Consider the following 23,814-nt stretch of genomic DNA (forward strand, 5'->3'; position numbering starts at 1 on the left):
TCTGTCTCTGATTTCTGGTTCTTTTACAGTCTGTAATGCTCTCAAATGACCATGACTGTCAGTTTATGAAGTAAAACTAGAGAAAAATGGGGGTCGGACGTACAAAAAGGTTATTTTATGGAACTGCCAACTTGTAAATTTGCAACTGAAATTTGTAATTGACAGCAAATACTTTCATGCAACAGCCCTTACAATGACAAATTAACTTTATGCTGCATTATCTTTGATTTTATTCAGTTGCTTTTGTCCGAGTCTATCCCCTATGTGGAGGTGAAGAAACAATGTTTTTCCAATATGATAGTAAGCATATTTCTTCACATTCATTTAAATGGTCTCAGGTTAAAGGACATACTATCGCTGCCCTCAGCAAATATACAAGTACATTCCCTTTTTATCAGGTTTGCTTTATGTTACTGCTTCAGAAACTAGACTTTATTCCATCACCTTTCTAATCAACATTGACCACATTCTTACAAGGTGTACTTTATAAAAAAAGAAAAGAAAAGATGTTCATGCCTTAATATTATTACTGGTGGTTATTCTTTCTATAATTTGACTACATATATTTTGGGTGAATGCATTAATGATGCCCGTTTTACATGACTACGACACATGGATTCTAATCAACATTCATTACGTCGTCATCTCCATCTTTCTTCTTGTCCTTTCCTCCGTCATCTTTCTTCTCTCCCTTGGAGTCTGAACCACCCTGTAGAGCCTTGCTAAAAGCCTCAATATCTGTCATGAATGAATAAATAAATAGATGAATGAATAAATGAATAAATAAATACACTGTAAATAAATAAATAAATAACTCATGAGTGACTACAGTGTTGCAGTCAACTTACCCCTACGACGAGTCGAAAACAGCCATTCTATTCATTTTTACTCAAACCACCTTTATGTAGCTATTCCAAACAATGTTAAATCAGCTGTTTTTTACTTCTGTATGGCTGCGCTGGGGAAATGCGCCTGCGCCGTAAGCCAAGTTGTTAGAATTTTGATTAATAATTATTACTTAAAGCAAAATATTAACGTGATAATGGATACCATGGATTCGGTAATATTTCAATTTGGAAAGAGCAAGAAGAATAGTACTTGCCAGGGTGAATAGCAAATGTAGCATTAAAACTGACAGTTCATATGTGATCATTTGAATTATTTTTCTATAAGAAGTCAGAAATCATAAGGAATACAGGATAATCTCTAACATGGATATATTCATGGAATTTTGGCAATGAGTCTCATCAGTTTCATGCAAACTAGTTTGCAATCTCCTCTTTAAAACAGGCAAATCACCTGTATTCATGGGTTACAAGACACGGGGCCCGTAAAACAAAGCTTAGCAATGAACGTAGAACATTTTTCTACGATTGATTACATTGACTACAATGTACAATTATTCGTGAAAATCGAGCGTACGATTGATCGCTAACCTTTGTGTTACGGGATGATTCAAGATCTGTCAAAAATTATTGTGAATTTGATAGTTATACTTCCTTATTGTTACTACATGTATTTCAATGTTTATTCTAAATGATGAAATTAACCAATTGAATAGTTAGTTTTTATAGGTTTTGTAAAGTGACCACCTGGGGTCTGTTGCATAAAGTTACTGTTAAGGTAGCTTTGAAATATGGCATCTTCCATGGAATCTTTATATTTTGATTGACTGTTGAGCACTCTCACCATGGTATTTACCATTGGATAGCAGAGTTACCATAACAGTATGTTTTATGCAACAGGTTCCTGGTTCTGTGATGCAGTGGGTTAAGCCATTCTTACCTCCTTTATTAGCAGCATCTGTTGCCTCCGAGCTGAGACCAAACTGAGTCATAAGAGGACCTAACTGACCGGACTGGAACGCAGCTGTAAACATACCCAATGCCTGCAAGAAAGAAAGGAATGCTTACATGGGTTTTGTTGTAATATTTCAACGGGTACCAGTGTAACAGCTTTATATTTCATCAGCAAATCAACATAATGATGATTGCATTAAAATCATCATTAACACAATTTAACTTATGCCCCTCACTCTTCATAAGCAACTGCCACAGGGACCCAGAGCGAGGACAAGAGCTTTGAGTGATGTTGCTCTTAAACTTTGGAACAACCTTCCCTTGAGTTGGGAATTCCCCTTCATTAAACTTATTCAAATTCTTCCTCAGTATTTACCTCTTCAATTATCCCTGTTAGTTTAAATTGTCATTATTGAACCCCTTTTATTCTGAATATATTATAGAATTTATATGGTGTATGTGTATGTATCGGCTTTACTCTCTTATTATTCTAATAATTTATTCATATTTTTAATGAATATTCTGACATCATTATTCAAAATGACAAGCTATCAATATCTGTTGATTGATTGCCAGTGCTTGCGTGAAAGGCCAATCTGAATGTGTAAACATAAACAACAATGGCTGCCTCCAGTGATGTGCTGAGATTTAATATCATTGAAGATGGGGATTTAGAGGATTTAACTGCTTTAACAGATTTAGAGAATACAAAGGAAAAGACCAAGTATGAGCAATATTTAACAAATACTGCACCATTGTTTATGTTAATTATGCAAATCTTGACAATGTTGAATTGAATAAATTGTTGTACTGATTTTATACTGGTGCTCAGAGTAACAAGTGGAATGCCTCTGGCCGTCTCACCTGCATCACGCGGTTCAATATAGCAGCAGTGCTGACTTTGAATACTACTCTAACTCGCACAAGATGTTCAGTGATACATGGTTACTCTTATGTCCACTTTTTATGAACTAGACCAATAAACTTACAGAGATATGATGGTTATTCAACAAAAAACCCCAACATGGCCAAAGTTCATTGACCTTACATGACCTTTGACCTTGATCATGAGACCTGAAACTTGCACAAAATTTTCAGTGATGCTTGATTACTATTATGTCCAAGTTTCATGAATCAGATCCATAAACTTTCAAAGTTATGATGGGAATTCAACAGATATCCCCAGTTCGGCCAAAGTTCATTGACCCTAAATGACCTTTGACCTTGGTCATGTGACGTGAAACTCATGCAGGATGTTCAGTGATACTTGATTAACCTTATGTCCAAGTTTCATGAACTAGGTCCATATATTTTCTAAGTTATGACGTCATTTCAAAAACTTAACCTCAGGTTAAGATTTGATGTTGACGCCCCCGCCGCCGTCGGAAAAGCGGCGCCTATAGTCTCACTTTGCTTCGCAGGTGAGACGAAAGTGGCATGGACTACTCGGCAAAGACAATGCATAGCATCAGATTTGCTCTACAACGTCATTTCTTATCTTCAAGAGGAATAAACACCATGGAGGGTATGGAATTGGCTTTCTCTAAGCTTAAATCAAAAGGGAAAGCATTGGTTAAGAACCATTAAGCACTAACCCACTAAAAACAAAGCTGATATGAAGCTCATTCAAGAAAGTCTCAACATTTCCATCCCTAGACAACTGCAACAAAAAGTTTCCTTAGATTGCATGCTATACATTGCGAAATGACACATGGAATATTTGCAAGGAATGATTTCACTCTACAAGGAGAGAGAATGGCCACGATTATTTCACTCTGCAAGACATGTAAAAAAACAATTACAAGGTAGATGAAGATGTGGGTCTGGAAGAGCAAGTGCTCAGAAAACCTTTAGGTATTACCTTACCAAAATGGCACAAAGGCCAAAGCAGGCTTGTGTTCAAGAGGGAGATAAGGTCTTGTACAATAATGTGCTCTTGTGCAAGATACTCTTAAATGATGAAGAAATTCAGCAAGAGTGCAGGGTGTTCCAAACCTTACACCAACCATTCACTCTATGCCACGAGCATCACTATACTAGATCATACAGGATTTTCATCATGGCACATCATGACCGTTTCTGGTCATTGGTCCGAAACATCAATCAAATGTCTATGAAGAACAACTGATCAACACAAAATAGACATGTAGTCCAGGATAGAAGAGGCGTAACCTTGTTTTTTTATATATACAATATCTCTTGATGGTTTCTTGTCAATTTGAGGGTGCTGATTACGAATCTGAATGATGCCACTCGTGTAACCTTGAGCATTTTCCGCAAATTGGCAAAATCCAATATGGCCGCCAAAATATGCAAATTACCCATAAAAATCCTAAAATTGTCCGCACATTGGCTATGAAATGCATGGAAGCGTGTGGCAGGAGTAAAATACACTCTGAAAAAATAATTTTTGACAAAATATTTATTTTCCTGATATTCAAAATGGCCGCCATAGTCCATTGTATACTCTATTATGTACAATATAGATAGGGAAAACTAGCTTTCACAAAAGTGAGCACTAAAATGCATATTATTAAGATTAAACGAGTGGAATACTGACTAAAAACATTATTGTTAACGAAATATATTATTAATATGCCATGTATGTGATGAATGTTGTATTTAGATATTCAAAATGGCTGCCAAAGGCCCTAAAAGCATTATGCACAATGAGAAAGAGGGGCAAAAAAATCACAAGAGTGATCACTAAAATGCATATATATGTGATAAATTAATGGGATACTGTTTAAAACACATATTTTCTAACGAAATATATTATTCAGGTTTAAAGTTTGTGTTAAATACTGTATTTTTACTTTCAAAATGGCCGCCAGAGACATTAACAGTATTATACACAATGCAAAGTGGGAAACCAATATTAGCACCATAAATGCAAGTATTAGTGATCCATGAGTAAAATCTTGTCTGAAAGCATGATTTCTATTAAGAGATATCATTTATTCTGCCAGTTAGGTAATAAATACTGTTATTGGAAAATCAAAATGGCCGCTACAGGCCCTTAAGATATTATGCACAATGTGAATGGGAACAAATTATTTCATCAGAATTTGGCTTTGCTTGGCCAAATGGTGATGTATGAGTGAAATATCGTCTGAAAACATGATTTATGACAAAATATATCATCTCTTATGTAATTTATGTGATAAATACTGTATTTCAACATACAAAATGGCTGTCATATGCCCTTTTTGTGAACATTATTTGTCTGCACTCAAATTGTATATTATACGATAAGGGCTTATGTTGGCCATTTTCAATTTAAAAATGCAGTGTTTATCACCTACAACATTATGATATATCTCGTTAGAAACCATGGTGTTAGACAATATTTCACCCTTGCATCAGAATTCACAATTATAGGCAATATTTGGAGTCAAACCAAGCCATATTCTGTCAAAATTATATGTCTAATGTTACAATGTACATAATACTTTTAGGACCTATGGCAGCCATTTTGGATTTCAAAGTACAGCATTCATAACCTCCGCAACCAATATGTGATGTATTTAGTTAGAAATCATGTTTAAGACAATATTTTTACTCGTATATCACAGTCATATGCATTTCATGATTCTCACTCTTGTGAAAATTAGTTTCTCCATTCGCATTGTACATGATAAATATAGGGATTATGGCGGCCATTTTGAATGTCAAAATACAGCATTTATCACATAAATTACAAGATATCATATATTTTGTTATAAATCATGTTTTCAGACGATATTTCACTCATACATCCCCAATTGGCCAAGCAAAGCCAAATTATGCTGAAATAATTTGTTCCCATTCACATTGTGCATAATATCGTAGGGCCTGTAGCGGCCATTTTGACTTTCCAATAACAGTATCTATAACCTATCTGGTATAATAAATGATATCTCTTAATAGAAATTATGCTTTCAGACAATATTTTACTCATAGATCACTAATACCTGCATTTATGGTGCTCACTCCTGTGAATATTGGTTTCCCACTTTGCATTGTGCATAACACTGTTAATGTCTCTGGCGGCCATTTTGAAAGTAAAAATACAGTATTTAACACAAACTTTTAACCTGAATGATGTATTTCGTTAGAAAATACGTTTTTAAACAGTATCCAATGAATTTATCACATATAATATGCATTTTAATGATCACTCTTGTGATTTTTTTGCCCCACTTTCTCATTGTGGATAATGCTTTTAGGGCCTTTGGCAGCCATTTTGAATATCTAAATACAACATTCATCACATACATGGCATATTAATAATATATTTCGTTAACAATTATGTTTTTAGTCAGTATTCCACTCGTTTAATCTTAATAATATGCATTTTAGTGATCACTCTTGTGAATTTTTTGGCCCCCATTGCCATTGTACGCAATACTGTTTGGGCCAGTGGCGGCCATTTTAGACATCAAAATGCAGAAATGTTCCCATTTATGACATAATAAATGATATATCTCGTTAGTAATGATGATTTGCATAATATTACTTCGTTCATATATCGCGATTTTTTGCGGTTTAGTGCTCATTTTTGTAAAAAAAATAGTTTTCCCTATTCATATTGTACATAATAGAGTATACAATGGACTATGGCGGCCATTTTGAATATCAGGAAAATAAATATTTTGTCAAAAATTATTTTTTCAGAGTGTATTTTACTCCTGCCACACGCTTCCATGCATTTCATAGCCAATGTGCGGACAATTTTAGGATTTTTATGGGTAATTTGCATATTTTGGCGGCCATATTGGATTTTGCCAATTTGTGGAAAATGCTCATGGTTACACGAGTGGCATCATCCAGATTCGTGATCAGCACCCTCGAATTGACAAGAAACCATCAAAAAATATTGTATATATAAAAAAACAAGGTTTGGTCAAGTTTCTATGGGGCCTATCCTGGACTAATGTCCAAAACTCTTCTGTTATCAACAGACCAGAGAGTCAGTCTGTGCCTATGTCCACCAATAATCGTGACCAACCATTAACATCGGACAATTGGGACTGTATGTTTGATGACATGGAAGACTTGTTCACCGACAGTCAATTGGATAGGGCTCTCAAGATATTCCTCCTCAGTCTACTTCTGCTTATATCATAAACAGTTGCAACTATTGTAACTTTGCCAGCATGAAAACTACCATGGCAACCTTGATTTTGATTGGCTGCTGAGCCCTGCAGCCACGGATGTTACCATAATGGCAAAGTTACAACAGTTGTAACTCTTTGTGAAATGGACCCCAGATCTGCCACTGTTACATCTTTCACTGAATCTGCTAAGCAGCCAACCACACCCATCCAGGTACATGTATAATGGATGTGTTTTGAACATCTCCAATAAATAACTACAACATGAAGCTATAGATAGACATTGTAAATATGTTCAAGCTTTCCAATTTTCATTGTTCTTGTTGCATCGTTAAGTTTTCCAGTTTGTTCCTCTAGTTCAAGGTTTTCATTGTTAGTGTTGCACTGTTTGCTATATGACTAGGCAAAATCCAAATGAGCAAAACATGCAATGAACACTTTTCAAAGTACCAGCTAAAATTAAGGATTCCTCGGAAATAGCACTATTTCATTCGGGGAGGGGGGGGGGGGGCTGTGCCCAACAAAAAAAATAGTACTATTCCTGCCACCTTGAAATCCATAATTTCACTGGAACTTCTCAATGCATTGTATATTTGATTAATGTTTGTAAGTCATTTTTTTGTAAAGCGCTTAGAAAAATTATGTATTTAAGTGCTGTACATGTATAAAAACAATATTTTTATCATTACTACTTTTATTATCTACATAGAATTAGCGATCTCAACATTCATACGCGCATGACTCTCCTATTATTCATTAAATCTTTCTCAAACTTTCATTGATTTTTTTATTTTTTTTTATATGAATTAAACTGGCTTCAAGGGTTTCGATCTACTTCAATATATCATAAAAGCATAGGGATGCTTGCAACATTGGAAAAAGGATGCGGAAAAATATGAGAGAACAAAATAGAAGAGAACTATAAGAACGGAAGGTGAAAAATGAAAGAAAATAAACATTTTCTGACCTGTTTAAACTGGGGGGACTGAAGAGTGGCTCGAAGCTGCTCAGGATCTTTTGGAAGTGATTCCCCCTCTGGCAAGAATGGAATAAGCTTCTGTTGAATCTCCTGATTGGCTAGAATTGGGGTCATGGCTTCTGAAGTCATCAACTGACTCAGGTCAACAGCTGTACAATAGAAGTGCAAAGCAGACATAAAATAAAACTAGATTTTAATTCGTCATGCGGACGAATTAGGTGGTCTGTCTTTATTCTCGCCATCATGATCACTATTACCATGTTCATGCAGATCAAAATGATCTTCATGATGTCAACGGAATGTTCATTATGGATGGGATACTTGTGAAAGACGGGAGATGATAAAGCACTGTGAAAAGGGTCTCTTTGATGTATGACAATATATATGTGATATGAAAAAAGTAATTATAATCTGTTTTATTTGCTAAATTTTAACTTTTATACCTTTTAATTATCATAAAGGATCATGTAAGAGGTGGTAAAAAGAAACAAGTGGAATGCCTCTGGCCGTCTCACCTGCATCACGCGGTTCAATATAGCAGCAGTGCTGACTTTGAATACTACTCTAACTCGCACAAGATGTTCAATGATACATGGTTACTCTTATGTCCACTTTTTATGAACTAGACCAATAAACTTACAGAGATATGATGGTTATTCAACAAAAAACCCCAACATGGCCAAAGTTCATTGACCTTACATGACCTTTGACCTTGATCATGTGACCTGAAACTCGAACAGGATGTTCAGTGATACTTGATTACTATTATGTACAAGTTTCATGAATCAGATCCATAAACTTTCAAAGTTATGATGGTAATTCAACAGATACACCCAATTCGGCCAAAGTTCATTGACCTTTGACCTTGGTCATGTGACCTGAAATGCGCACAGGATGTTCAGTGATACTTGATTACTCTAATGTCCAAGTTTAATGAACTAGACCAATAAACTTTCAAAGTTATGATGGTAATTCAACAGATACCCCCGATTCGGCAAAGGTTCATTGACCCTAAATGACCTTTGACCTTTATCATGAGACCTGAAACTTGCACAAAATTTTCAGTGATGCTTGATTACTATTGTGTCCAAGTTTCATGAATCAGATCCATAAACTTTCAAAGTTATGATGGGAATTCAACAGATATCCCCAATTCGGCCAAAGTTCATTGACCCTAAATGACCTTTGACCTTGGTCATGTGACGTGAAACTCATGTAGGATGTTCAGTGATACTTGATTAACCTAATGTCCAAGTTTCATGAACTAGGTCCATATATTTTCTAAGTTATGATGACATTTCAAAAACTTAACCTCAGGTTAAGATTTCGATGTTGATTCCTCCAACATGGTCTAAGTTCATTGACCCTAAATGACCTTTGACCTTGGTCATGTGACATGAAACTCTAATAGGATGTTCAGTAATACTTGATTAACCTTATGGCCAAGTTTTATTAACTAGGTCCATATACTTTCTAAGTTATGACGTCATTTCAAAAACTTAACCTCAGGTTAAGATTTGATGTTGACGCCGCCGCCGTCGCCGCCGCCGTTGCCGCCGTCGGAAAAGCGGCGCCTATAGTCTCACTTTGCTTCGCAGGTGAGACAAAAAACAAGTGGAATGCCTCTGGCCGTCTCACCTGCATCACGCGGTTCAATATAGCAGCAGTGCTGACTTTGAAAACTGCTCTAAATCTCACAAGATGTTCAGTGATACATGGTTACTTTTATGTCCACTTTTTATGAACTAGACCAATAAACTTACAGAGATATGATGGTTATTCAACAAACAAGTGGAATGCCTCTGGCCGTCTCACCTGCATCACGCGGTTCAATATAGCAGCAGTGCTCACTTTGAATACTACTCTAACTCGCACAAGATGTTCAGTGATACATGGTTACTCTTATTTCCCTTTTTTATGAACTAGACCAATAAACTTACAGAGATACATGTATGATGGTTATTCAACAAAAAACCCCAACATGGCCAAAGTTCATTGACCTTACATGACCTTTGACCTTGATCATGTGACCTGAAACTCGAACAGGATGTTCAGTGATACTTGATTACTCTTATGTACAAGTTTCATGAATCAGATCCATAAACTTTCAAAGTTATGATGGTAATTCAACAGATACACCCAATTCGGCCAAAGTTCATTGACCTTTGACCTTGGTCATGTGACCTGAAACGCGCAAAGGATGTTCAGTGATACTTGATTACTCTAATGTCCAAGTTTAATGAACTAGACCAATAAACTTTCAAAGTTATGATGGTAATTCAACAGATACCCCCGATTCGGCCAAAGTTCATTGACCCTAAATGACCTTTGACCTTAATCATGAGACCTGAAACTCGAACAGGATGTTCAGTGATACTTGATTACTCTTATGTACAAGTTTCATGAATCAGATCCATAAACTTTCAAAGTTATGATGGTAATTCAACAGATACACCCAATTCGGCCAAAGTTCATTGACCTTTGACCTTGGTCATGTGACCTGAAACGCGCACAGGATGTTCAGTGATACTTGATTACTCTAATGTCCAAGTTTAATGAACTAGACCAATAAACTTTCAAAGTTATGATGGTAATTCAACAGATACCCCCGATTCGGCCAAAGTTCATTGACCCTAAATGACCTTTGACCTTAATCATGAGACCTGAAACTTGCACAAAATTTTCAGTGATGCTTGATTACTATTATGTCCAAGTTTCATGAATCAGATCCATAAACTTTCAAAGTTATGATGGGAATTCAACAGATATCCCCAATTCGGCCAAAGTTCATTGACCTTTGACCTTGGTCATGTGACCTGAAACGCGCACAGGATGTTCAGTGATACTTGATTACTCTAATGTCCAAGTTTAATGAACTAGACCAATAAACTTTCAAAGTTATGATGGTAATTCAACAGATACCCCCGATTCGGCCAAAGTTCATTGACCCTAAATGACCTTTGACCTTAATCATGAGACCTGAAACTTGCACAAAATTTTCAGTGATGCTTGATTACTATTATGTCCAAGTTTCATGAATCAGATCCATAAACTTTCGAAGTTATGATGGGAATTCAACAGATATCCCCAATTCGGCCAAAGTTCATTGACCCTAAATGACCTTTGACCTTGGTCATGTGACGTGAAACTCATGCAGGGTATTCGGTGATACTTGATTAACCTTATGTCCAAGTTTCATGAACTAGGTCCATACATTTTCTAAGTTATGATGACATTTCAAAAACTTAACCTCAGGTTAAGATTTCGATGTTGATTCCTCCAACATGGTCTAAGTTCATTGACCCTAAATGACCTTTGACCTTGGTCATGTGACATGAAACGCTAATAGGATGTTCAGTAATACTTGATTAACCTTATGGCCAAGTTTTATTAACTAGGTCCATATACTTTCTAAGTTATGACGTCATTTCAAAAACTTAACCTCAGGTTAAGATTTGATGTTGACGCCGCCGCCATCGGAAAAGCGGCGCCTATAGTCTCACTTTGCTTCGCAGGTGAGACAAAAACCCAATATGGCCAAAGTTCATTGACCTTACATGACCTTTGACCTTGATCATGTGACTTGAAACTCGCACAGGATGTTCAGTGATACTTGATTACTCTTATGTCCAAGATTCATGAATCAGATCCATAAACTATCAAAGTTATGATGGTAATTCAACAGATACACCCAATTCGGCCAAAGTTCATTGACCTTTGACCTTGGTCATGTGACATGAAATGCGCACAGATGTTCAGTGATACTTGATTACTCTAATGTCCAAGTTTAACGAACTAGACCAATAAACTTTCAAAGTTATGATGGTAATTCAACAGATACCCCCGATTCGGTCAAAGTTCATTGACCCTAATGACCTTTGACCTTAATCATGAGACCTGAAACTTGCACAAAATGTTCAGTGATACTTGATTAACCTTATGTCCAAGTTTCATGAACTAGGTCCATATATTTTCTAAGTTATGATGACATTTCAAAAACTTAACCTCAGGTTAAGATTTCGATGCTGATTCCTCCAACATGGTCTAAGTTCATTGACCCTAAATGACCTTTGACCTTGGTCATGTGACATGAAACTCTAATAGGATGTTCAGTAATACTTGATTAACCTTATGGCCAAGTTTCATGAACTAGGTCCATATACTTTCTAAGTTATGATGTCATTTCAAAAACTTAACCTCAGGTTAAGATTTGATGTTGACGCCGCCGCTGTCAGAAAAGCGGCGCCTATAGTCTCACTTTGCTATGCAGGTGAGACAAAAATGGGAAAAAAATTGTTTACCCCAGGACTCGAACCTGCGCCCCCGAGAAAGCAAGTCAAATGCGTTATCCATTGAGCCACGATACTCCCCATAGACATTACACGTAAGCAATTTTGAGAATTACAATTCCAATTTTGCAAGCGAAATACGGGCATGATCCCGGCATCTGATCAATAAATAGAGGGTGCATTTCCAAAAGCTTGGAATCTCAGCTACAACATACTAAAAGCTCAGGGAAAACTGTCAAGAAACAATGGAGATATGGCTCACGAAATAGAGGAATGTCGAATCTAGTTTTGAGAAAAAGTCATGTCCCATAGAGATTACATGCAAAATACATGTGATATGAAAAAAGCAATTATAATCTGTTTTATCTTGCTAAATTTAAACTTTTATACCTTTTAATTATCATAAAGGATCATGTAAGAGGTGGCAAAAAGAAAAAAAATGGGAAAAAAAATCATCTTGTTCACCCCAGGACTCGAACCTGCGCCCCCGAGAACACAAGTCAAGTGCGTTATCCATTGAGCCACGATATTCCCCATAGAGATTACACGTAAGCAATTTTGAGAATTACAATTCCAATTTTGCAAGTGAAAAAGGGCATGATCCCGGCATCTGATAAAAAAATGGAGGGCACACCTCCGAAAGCTTAGAATCTCAGCTACAACATACTAAAAGCTCAGGGAAAAGTGACACTAAAAGATGGAGATATGGCTCACGAAATAGAGGAATGTCGAATCCAGTTTTGAGAAAAAGTCATGTCCCGTAGAGATTACAAGCAAAATGAGGAAAAATGACATGCCTCTTTTCATTGCTGTTTTAAGCAATGATGCGTTTCTCAAAACAAAAATTCATGTTTACTGAGGAGAAAGAGTACATTCTAAACTACAACATATCCAAATCTGGGCGAAAAACAATCGATATTCGAGAAGTTACAATCAACTTTGCATAAATTTGATGACGTCATTTTTGAAAAAAATGAAATTTTTAGTTTAGGTGCCATTTTGATGACGTCATGATCGAATTGAGGGACATTGGTGACATGAAATCGAATCTAAAACTCATACTCTATCGATATATGAAAAAAAAATGGGGGGTCAACGGACTATTAATAGAGCTACAGTGAATTTTCAATAGGCATGTTTTTGCACATATATGGCCTATAGTGAGAGCTCGCGCGCACACGTGCTGCAAACTTTAACGGGTGTTAATTTCGTTATTAATGGTTGTAGAAGGTTGATCAAGGTATCAAATTGCTCAGAATTTTATTAGCAATGCAATGATATTAACAGAAACGGTGTTTCTGCGTTGCGTTAAGGCGTTACGCGCGCGCGCACAAATTTTGAAATGCTTAAAATGATCTGAAACTTACTCAAAAATTTTTATAGGCCATTTGGAGAATTCTTTTACCTTTGACGCGCGCGTACGCACGTGTCATGACCTTTACATGACCTTTGATGACATTGACAGTTGACCTGAAGTTAATGTCATGTAAATATTGTTAATTTTTGATAATTGATAATGAAGATATGATCAAATGAAGAATTTTACAAAATGGCGCGTAGATGACGTCATCATGACCATATGACCTTGAAAAGCTTAGTTTGCCGTCTCTATGATAGATTCTATGTATGATGAAAAAATCAGCAAAATTGATTCAGCCAATTCAGAGAAAAGTTGGCGACAAACATAGGTGACAAGAATAAAGAAAGAAATAAAGAAATAAAGAAAGAAAATTCTGACGAAATCAATAGGTGATCTGTCATAGACAGAACACTTAATGAAAGAAGTTACATAATGAAACATAATTACATACAAAATAATACAAATATAATAATTTGAAAGAATCTGACTTTTCAGAATCTTCACCAAGAAAAATTTATCAAAAGGAATAAAAAATTGCTGACAGAAAGTGATGAATTCCTGGCAGGTTCTTCTAATTGCACATTTGTAAACATAACAATAAAGACCGTCAAACTACCCACACCTACCCAATGTCTCAATCAAGGCTTAAGATATTTGTAGGAATAATTATCAACAAACAAGTATTATATGACATGCAATGAAAATAAAAGAACTTAATACTGTACCTGGTTGTGCAGGTGCTGCTTCTCCTGGCACTAGAAATGAAATAAGATATTGGGAGAATTGATTTGATTGATTTATCTAATCATTCATTTACTAAATAATCATACTAATTATACCTTTTATAAGAGGGGTCCCATAAAATTAAAAATAGTGGATGTTAACCCTAAATCTCCCGGGTATTTTGATTCTTGTCATTCCGGGGGGGGGCCATTATGGCCCCCCCTTAAGATCTCGGCCGCCGATCGCGCGAGCGACGCAAAAATTTGCACGCTGGTAGTGTGCGATGTAATCTACAAGGCTGTATGGTAAAATTTTCCAAAATAATGAGATTTTATTTTATATGAATTAATTATGCTAATTTATGCATAAATCACACTTTTTGCTCTAATTCACTAAATAAAGCTCCTAGAATGCTAATTTTTGGTAAAAATTTTCTTTGTAGCATTCTTAACAATCGTAATTTAATAATTAAATAAATTTCCTATGTATTTTATTGTTTTATGAATTTCTTATGTATTTTTTTACTTTTTGTTTTTTATTGTTTTTTCAGTGGAAATTGTTCCAGATATAATTCTGATCATAAACAAGGCAAAATTAATTAATCAGTAAAAGTAGAAATAATGATACATTTATGAATTTTGGCTAAATACGCAATTTGCATTGGATTTGTACATGAAATCACGTTTATGAGCAATTTTGGGTCTGACATGCACTTGCATAATGTTGCGTAATGTCGTAACCGCGTACCCGGGCGTCACAACTTTGGTCTCAAAATTTGCGCGAGACTTGAATGTAAAAAGTCAGTGAGCTGCGAGGTGAAAAAATTTCGTGCAGCAGATATATCGCGAAAATTGTTGAGGGGGGGGGGGGCCATTATGGCCCCCCCCCCCCGGAGAATTAGGGTTAAGTACTTAGAGTTAATAGGTCGACTTTTTATTCACTTTACACTTCATTGGTTAAAGCATCCTCTAGCAAATGATACCGAGTATGTATTATTGTAAAATCCTACAATTATTCTAATCTCTGAGCAACGAATAGAATGAATTTCATATTCTTCCATCATAATGTCCATGCCTACCCGAGGTTTTGCTTTTATCTGTTTATTTTGTCTACTTACTAAGACATCTTTCTGCTCCAATTTGCCAAGATATTTTATAGAAGGATCAGTTTCCTGGTTGTGGCTGGTGGTATGGTCAAGATGCATGTACTTTATAAACCTTCACCAGGGTAAAGTTCAAATACAAATCTGAGCACTGTAATTTTATTTTTTATTTTTCTTTTAATGAACAAAAAGAGGGAAAATAGATCAACATGCACAGACATCTAAAGGCATGAAACATAAAATCACCTTTTGTTTTACAAGTGATCAGGATGATGGTGACGATAATGGCGTGTGCATACAATATTACAGTTTGTTGAAAATTCTGATAATGACCCCCCCAACCGCCCTGATAGAGATTGAAGTATTGGTTTGCGATCATTACATTTGATACATATTACTGGGATGATAAGGGTAATGTTAAATATGCATGATACCAATCCAGACTGTGATCTTAAAGAGAGATATCAATCATAAAGGTAATTAATACCAACCAAATGACTTACGGTTCATGGAGCTGAGGATACTCTGCAAGTCCCTCAGCTGAATAGCAGGCTGTCCTGAAGCCGGAGCAGCAGCTGCTGCAGCGGAGGACGTAGTAGAAGCAGGGGTAGCACTAGGAGCAGATGCCGGGGCAGTGGCTGGTGTGGTAGATGGCCTAGCTGCTGGGGTAGAGCTTTGAGTAGTAGCAGGTGTCACATTGCTGCTAGATGATGTAGCAGGGCGAGCAGAGGATTGGGTTCTTGATGGTCTGTAAGGATAGAATAAGTCATCAGTCAAATTTATATAATAATAATAATAATAATTGGATTTATATAGCGCTTTTTCCAGAGGATACAAAGCGCTGTTAGTTGCATAAGACAAGTTAAGGTTTATGGTTATATAAGTGTGTTTTGAGATGTTTTTGAAGAGGTTAAGAGAAGAGAGGTTTCGAAGAGATGGGGGGGGTTTGTTCCAAAGACGGGGGGCAAGAGATTGAAAGGAGTTGAAACCGGCCTGTTTTCTGGACTTTGGAATTACATATGAAGGAGCAGCAGTAGAACGAAGAGAGTAAGTAGATCTTTGTTGCTGAAATAATGAAGAAATGTAAGAAGGTAGTGTGGTTGACAGAGACTTATAGGTTTTAATGACTTTGTGCATATGTTTTGTTTTACTTGCAGGGGAAAATGATGCTTCTAATAATAAAATGACATCATTCAATCTGTCAAAATCCAGTTACTGGTTAGGAGGGGCTATTTTGGATAAACAATATCTACCCAACAAGATTTTGGTCATTGACTACATAATAAAGCCCAAAATTGGCTTGCATGTCACCTGCAATTATAAGCTATGAATCTGTATATTTGATTTTCCACAATAGTGTCATCTCATTCAATATGTGCATTTTTTTTTGCTGATTTATGTGTCAAATCAGACTTATTGCTATCAGTTCCAAATGAAGCTCACTATTCTAAACATATACTTAAGAAAAAAAAGTTTTTATTTTTCATTCTCATGTACAAGTATTTCTTTGTCAATCTCTTCATTTATAATGCTAGTTCTGAGTGAAATCGTTGATCAGCTACACTCTTACAATCATTAAAAGCAATAGGTTAAAAAATTCTTATCAGATAAGCAAAATCAATAGACTGTATACTAGTATATTCATGAATTTTGACAATACATCTGGCAGGATAATATACAATTTGCATTAAGTGTACATGATATCTAGTTTTAGAGCATTTTTTTGTCAATCATGCTAGGGCAATGTATTGTGTAACTCCAAAACGACATTATCATTAATAGAGATAGAAACACAAGCGGGTGACAAAATTTTTTGATGTAACAGTATTAGCCAAGAATTTGAATTTAATTTAAAAGATGAGCAAGACTTATGTTTATAGATTTAATCAACTTCCATGTCTTAACTGAAAACTTTAAATCTGAAAGCTTACGTTGACTCAGATCCACCTCCGGATCGAGCTCCTCCCAACATACTCTGCAAACCTAGAGGACCTTTCAAGAAAAAAAATATATCAAACAATTATCTGCACAAGACATCTGAGTATGTAAATTCTTAGACCATATGTGACTGACCAGCCAACCCCAAAACCAACAATAAGTCACCAAGGAAGGTTCTCTGTAAATAGCAAAAATAGTAATATGGTATTAAAGGGACAAATTTGAAAATCAACTTATCTGAAAGAGCAATCCTTCATACTGTAAAAATTTAAAGTTCTATAGTTGAATAAAAGAAATGATACAAGAGTTTCTCCGACACCAATTTTTCAGACTGCTTGGAAGTTTTACCGAGATTGAACAGTGTGCGCATCTCATGCTTGAGTGAACCCCAAACTTGCTTTCTCCTTATTTTTTGAAGCTTTCCTCTTTTTTTCTCTCCATTCAATTAAGTACATGTACTTGATACGGTTATTGTTGATCAATATTGACAAGTTATATATCACTTCAAAGCTTAGAAGGTGCTGTCTTCATGGTCAATAAAATATCATTATTCATTTTGGGCGAATGATTGGTTTTGAGGTGGCAGGTCACATATTGACTTATCATAATAGGAAGAGTTGATATTATAACAGTAAATCAGACAAATAATCCCATGTTACAGTTGCTTTAATGTACATTGAATCCTGAGCACGACAACCAAAGTTAGGATGAATTGGTGTTCATAATTATACTGTATTCTTGAATTTCACTATGTGAAATACAATATGAAATCTCAATTTATGAATGGAGCTGGTACATGCAGTTAACGACCACCATAATTAATGAGGGTGACAAAAAAAAGAGAACAAAATATACTGCTTCCTTGTTCTCATAAACTGAAAATAAAATGGGACTTGCAATTCTGAGATCAAATATCATTGAATTCAAATCAGTTGTTAATACTGATTGCATCTCTTTATGTCAGAGAGTCCTGAATCCATGACCTGGAGACTAGGGCTTACCGAGTCCTCCTAGACCTCCTCCACTGAGGAGCTGCATCATCTGCTGCTGATCCATGTTTCCTAACATTGACTGCAAGCCTCCTTCACCTTCAAATAAAACAAAACGTGAACAGGGGGGTGTTTCACAAAAATTTAAGTATGACTTAAGTCACACTTAAATGCCGACGCGTACACGATATGCAACGTGCGATTTTATTGATAGATACGCATTAGTGCACGTCCTCACAACACGATCTGACCAATGCGGTCAAGCCTTTTATTCCGTACGCAACTCGGTATTTAAGTGCAACTCTAAGTCATACTTTAATCTTTGTGAAACACCCCCAGGTCTTAAATGTTGATGTCTTTAGTGCAAGGCCACTTTTCATAGGCCAGAGTTCTTCTTTAAAACACAAAAGGAAATACATGTATTAAAAGAGCACACAATATGAGTCCATCTAAAGTCATGGCCTCAGTGATGCTGGATTTAATAATCTAAACTTCTAGACTTAAAAAAAAAATAATGATGTCAATCCCCATAAAATATCCTTGATTAAAAATAAAATAAATGCATAAAAATAATTATGAAATGAATGAAAGAAATAATATAGTAAAAATACCGAGGGTAAAAGGCTAATTTTCCCCCAAATAATGTTCTTTGTAAAAGAGCCCCTGTGCATAGAGTCTACATTTGTTCTAGTACAATATCATATTAATACTAATAATATATAATAATATTGAATGAACAGAAGTGACCCCCATGATCAGAAAATATCAATTTACAGTATGCTACGGTCATTTATACTTCTTTTCCTAGTCAGAGGTGTTAGTGGTGCTGATAGGGAGGAGGGGGGGGGGGGGTGTGAAGCATTTTATATTTATTCAATCAAGAAATTCTTAAGTGCCTTATTAAAGGTGCAGATGAGAATGGAAAAAAAAGCTTTTTATGATTCTCATAAACTGAAAAGCATTTGAAAATCTTAAGCAGTGAACATAGCACATCAAAAATGTACAGTATGGACAGAAAGGGGTATGAATGCTACAGTTATTTTGAAATAAGTATATTTTTACGTGGCAACTATTAATATCTTTCAAGTTCATGTGTAAGTATTTGATCTTGTCGTTTGCTTCTAATTGTTTACTACCACTCCATGCAGAGAGAAGTATACATACCAAGTGCTGATCCAAGCCCACCCAAGTCGGCTGGCAGACCACCAGTGCCCCGTCCCCCTCCGAGACCACTGGAGCCAGGGGCAGGTGGATTATTGAGCACATCATTTACCTTCTTACATAATTCATCATCCTTATCAGTCTTTGGCTCCTAGAAAAATGTAAAAGGCAATATTGCTAGTGAAAGGTGACAATTAAAAGACACAATTTCCCTGTAGTTTTGGCAATAAAGTACATAACCCACCTCTAATGATATTAAAATGATAAACAAAAAAGGAAAACATTAAACTGGGATACATGTCACAACAAAATCATAGTATCTTGGGGTGATTGTTTGTAAATTCATGCATAGATGCTTTTATAAATGACGGGAATATGAAGTGTTAAGATATATTTCCCAATGTTTTAACAAGTGTGAAAGGATCCAGCAAAAACAAATGTTTTGGAAACCAATTTCGCTGTAGAAATCATTATGAATGCAGCAAAATTAAACAAGTTAAAATTAACAGAGACATAACAAATTGCAAACTGACTTCAAATTTACAAATGAAGGAACAATTTGGATTAAAAAGCCTAGATAATGGAAAGGGGGGGGGGAGAAAAATCTCCCACAAGTCTCTTTATGGTTAATATTTTTTTACATGTACATAATGACAAATTGACAAGCCGCTTTCATAATTACCTGCATCCAAAAGAAAAATTTGCGAGCAGAAGACTTGAACTTCAGGAGGTAAACCCTTCCAGTGGTGCATTGTGGGACACGCTTGAATTCACAGTCATCAGGGAATATAATCAAATCCTGAAAAACAAAGATTAAATTAATAACATAATTGTTAAATTTCATGTACATAAACACATTTGAAACACATGTACCTGGCTGTATTATTGTGATTTATTCTAAACAAAATCACTTTAGGCAGCTACATGTATAAGGCACAGTGTCTTTTCATAGCTTTCCACTGACAAATATCTAGATGAAGAAACATTATAAGAATTGTATGAAGAGGAGCTAATATTTGACCAGGTGCCTTATATTGTATCTTTTCACAGTTATAAAAAAATTAACAAGTGGACTGCCTCTGGCAGTCTCACCTGCATCACGCAATTCAATGTAGCAGTAGTGCTGACTTTGAACTTTAACATACCGGTAATTATTCACAAAAAACACAATTCATGTAATGATACAATACTATGTTCATTTAAAAAAATGACAATTGACCTTGATCATGCAACCTAAGACTTGTCAGTGATATTTGATTACCCCTATATTCACATTTTAAACACTTTGAAAGTTATGACAGCAATCTAATAATTACTTCCAAATTGGCCCAAGTTAATTGACTTTAAATGACCTTTGACTTTGGTCTTGTGACCTGAAACTCGCATGAGATGTTCAGTGATATTTATTACTCTTATGTCCAAGTTTTATGAACTAGATCCATACACTTTCAGAGTTATGCTGGTTATTAAACAATGCCCCCCAAATGGCCAAACTTTGTTGACCTTTGACCTTGGTCATGTGACCTAAAACTTGCACAGGATGTTCAGTGATACTTGATTACTCTTATGTCCAAGTTTTATGAACTAGACCAATACACTTACAGAGTTATGATAATTCAACAAATACCAAGAACATGGCCAAAGTTCATTGAACTTAAATGACCTTTGACCTTGGTCATGTGACTTGAAACTCACCCAGGATGTTCAATGTTACTTGATTACTTTCATGTCCAAGTTTTATGAATCAGATCCATAAATTTTCAAAGTTATGATGATAATTCAACAAACACTCCCAACTTGGTCAGAGTTCATTGACCCTAAATAACCTTTGACCTTGGTCATGTGACTTGAAACTCAGGCAGGATTTTAGTAATACTTGATTAACGGTTAACCTTATGTCCAAGCTTCAAGAACTAGGTCCATATACTTTTTAAGTTATGCAGTCATTTCAAAAACTTAACCTTAGGTTAAGATTTTGATGTTGACACCACCGCCGTCTGAAAAGCGGCGCCTATAGTCTCACTCTGCTATGCAGGTGAGACAAAAACTAGATTAAATTCATGCATAATAATGTAAATATAAGACTGCTGACTGGACAAACATATATTAAAAAACAAACAATGAAATACATGTGATGAAAGGGAAAATAGATGAAAAGCAAATAAATACATGAGGAAAAATGATCGTGATGAAAATTTACATAAATTTGAAGAGAAAATCATTTTAGAAATACAAAAATATTGAAAAGAAAGAAAATAGGTGAATATCATTTAACAAACAGACCACCCTCAAACGGACAAACATAAATGTAATGAAAATATGATACAGTGTATAAAATACATGAATATAAAGTGAAGAGACTAGTAAATCAAAGAGACAAAATTAATGAAGATATGAAGAAAGAAGTGAATATAATATTGAACGGAGTACAAAGGACAAATGAATTTACGAGATAAAGTTAGGATGAATAAGGAAAAGGGTGAACGTTGCAGCAATATAGATAATATCAGACGTGCATACCATATTTACAAACATACATGTAAAAGAGATGATGAACAGAAGGTGAATAATTTATGAATTCATATTTGGAGGTGAAGGTCTAGTTGCTAGTATAATACACATTTCTCCTTTTGCATATGATGACATGAACAGTGAAAGGTCATACAAATTGCATTACAATTCAACAGTACTAATAATTATTCAATGACTGTATTTTTGTTTTGGTCTATTTATGCTTCTAAATTCTAAGATCTTAGTGTCCGATATTTGGGCACTTTACTTCCCGGACATATGAAGAATATTGGCTAGTTTATGAGATAATGACCATCCGCGAAATATGGACACATCCAAACTCACTGCCAACCATGCCATAAAAATGATTTTTTTTAAATTTTACTCTCTGGTCTACTTTAGGAGCACTCATTTATGAACAAGGTATGATATAACCTTGTTTTCTGTTACTCCTCCCTGTGTGGTGAAATAAGGTTGGCAATGTTTGGCTTACTTTCTCTTTTGGACAAATGCTTGATTTTTTTACACTGTCAGGTTCCATTTATACAGCTATTCATCATATAACTTGGCTCTTAAACTAAGGTATTGTTTAACTTTGTGAGCAGCCGATTAAAAAATTTTTCAAACCAAGATGAAACATGTGTACAAGTGCATGCATTAGAACTAATAAACCCTGAAAACAACTATTATTGAGAATGAAAAGCTAAAACTACAAGGCAAACCCAGATTTTGTAAATAGGCATCTTATAGACGCCTAAATATTACACATAAGTGTACGGGATGAAATTAAGATGGTGTTTCTGGTCACTTTATATTTCAATTTTTGAAGCACTAAATAATTATTTTCGAACACAATTTTTTCTGGGCTTCATTTTTGTAACATATCACAAACACAGGTGACAAGTGTGACCTTCTAGCTCAGATTTTTTAAGTCAAACCAATGTTAACCAATCACTTTAAGTAAATTTAAATTATTTTTTCTTAATTAGAAATAGAGGGCGTACACAAAATATGCCCAAAATCAGTGAATACAAAAATACCCCCAAGACAATTTACTAGTAACTAGGGCAGGCCTAATGACAATGTAAAATAAATTGAAACTGTACGGAATTAGTATTTAAATTTGGTCACAAAAGTGATATTATTATTTCATATAACCCACCATCCCTTCTAGATTCCAATGATTTTAATGTTTAGTGGCATAAGGCTTAGCATCCTACCACTTCATGTCATTTGTTATGTAAGTGTAGTGTACTGTTAATGTTATTGACGTGACTTACGTCCACAACTGTGCCAGATGTGCGGTCTTTCCAGCAAAAGTGCATGAGCGTATCGTCGGGCTGGTGAAGGAAGACAAGACCCTTTCTCTTGTCGGGAGTCACAGTCGTTCCTTTCAGTTCCATTTTTCCAGCTCGAAATTCCACCAGATTTTTACTGGATGGACGACCTCCGGTAGCGGAACTTCCAAATAATGCTCCAGACATGATTGACTTGGTTACAACAAGGCAAATATATCCACGTAAACTGTAAAAATCCTAAAAATGACGGCAGATCTCACTGATTAGAATTTGTAAATGACAGTGCGAAATTTCGATAAGTGTGGTGTTCTCGATGGGCCAATAAAAAGGAAAACACGGAGTTATCGTGTTACTCCATATCTCTTCTTCTTCTTCCAATATAAGTACATACCACCTGTGGTGTATTGTCGTACTGTATTGTGGATTTGAATCCTGAGTGCTGAGAATCCACTGTTGAAGTTGTGGTAAAAAAGCAAACATATATATACAATATTTACATACAAATGCAGACTAACATATGACATGTTGCACCTCACTCTTGAATATATTTGCTGAGGTTCTGTCGTCAT

The 23,814-nt window shown here is 35.5% G+C and overlaps 1 protein-coding gene across 1 annotated transcript; it reads right to left on the bottom strand.

Annotated features, from left to right (window-relative positions):
• Window positions 1–403: 403 nt before the first annotated feature.
• LOC121424808 (proteasomal ubiquitin receptor ADRM1-like) lies at window positions 404–23,555 on the bottom strand. Its single transcript, XM_041620600.1, has 10 exons — window positions 23,228–23,555; window positions 20,119–20,235; window positions 19,440–19,587; window positions 18,288–18,374; window positions 17,280–17,340; window positions 15,852–16,096; window positions 14,249–14,278; window positions 7,863–8,023; window positions 1,786–1,888; window positions 404–738 (listed from the first exon to the last, which is right to left on the bottom strand). The coding sequence occupies exons 1-10, from the start codon at window positions 23,429–23,431 to the stop codon at window positions 620–622; spliced, it is 1,275 nt and encodes a 424-aa protein (XP_041476534.1). The 5' UTR covers window positions 23,432–23,555; the 3' UTR covers window positions 404–619.
• Window positions 23,556–23,814: the final 259 nt, after the last annotated feature.

Source organism: Lytechinus variegatus, chromosome 1 (assembly GCF_018143015.1).
Source record: "Lytechinus variegatus isolate NC3 chromosome 1, Lvar_3.0, whole genome shotgun sequence".
Classification (NCBI taxonomy): Eukaryota; Metazoa; Echinodermata; class Echinoidea; order Temnopleuroida; family Toxopneustidae; genus Lytechinus; species Lytechinus variegatus.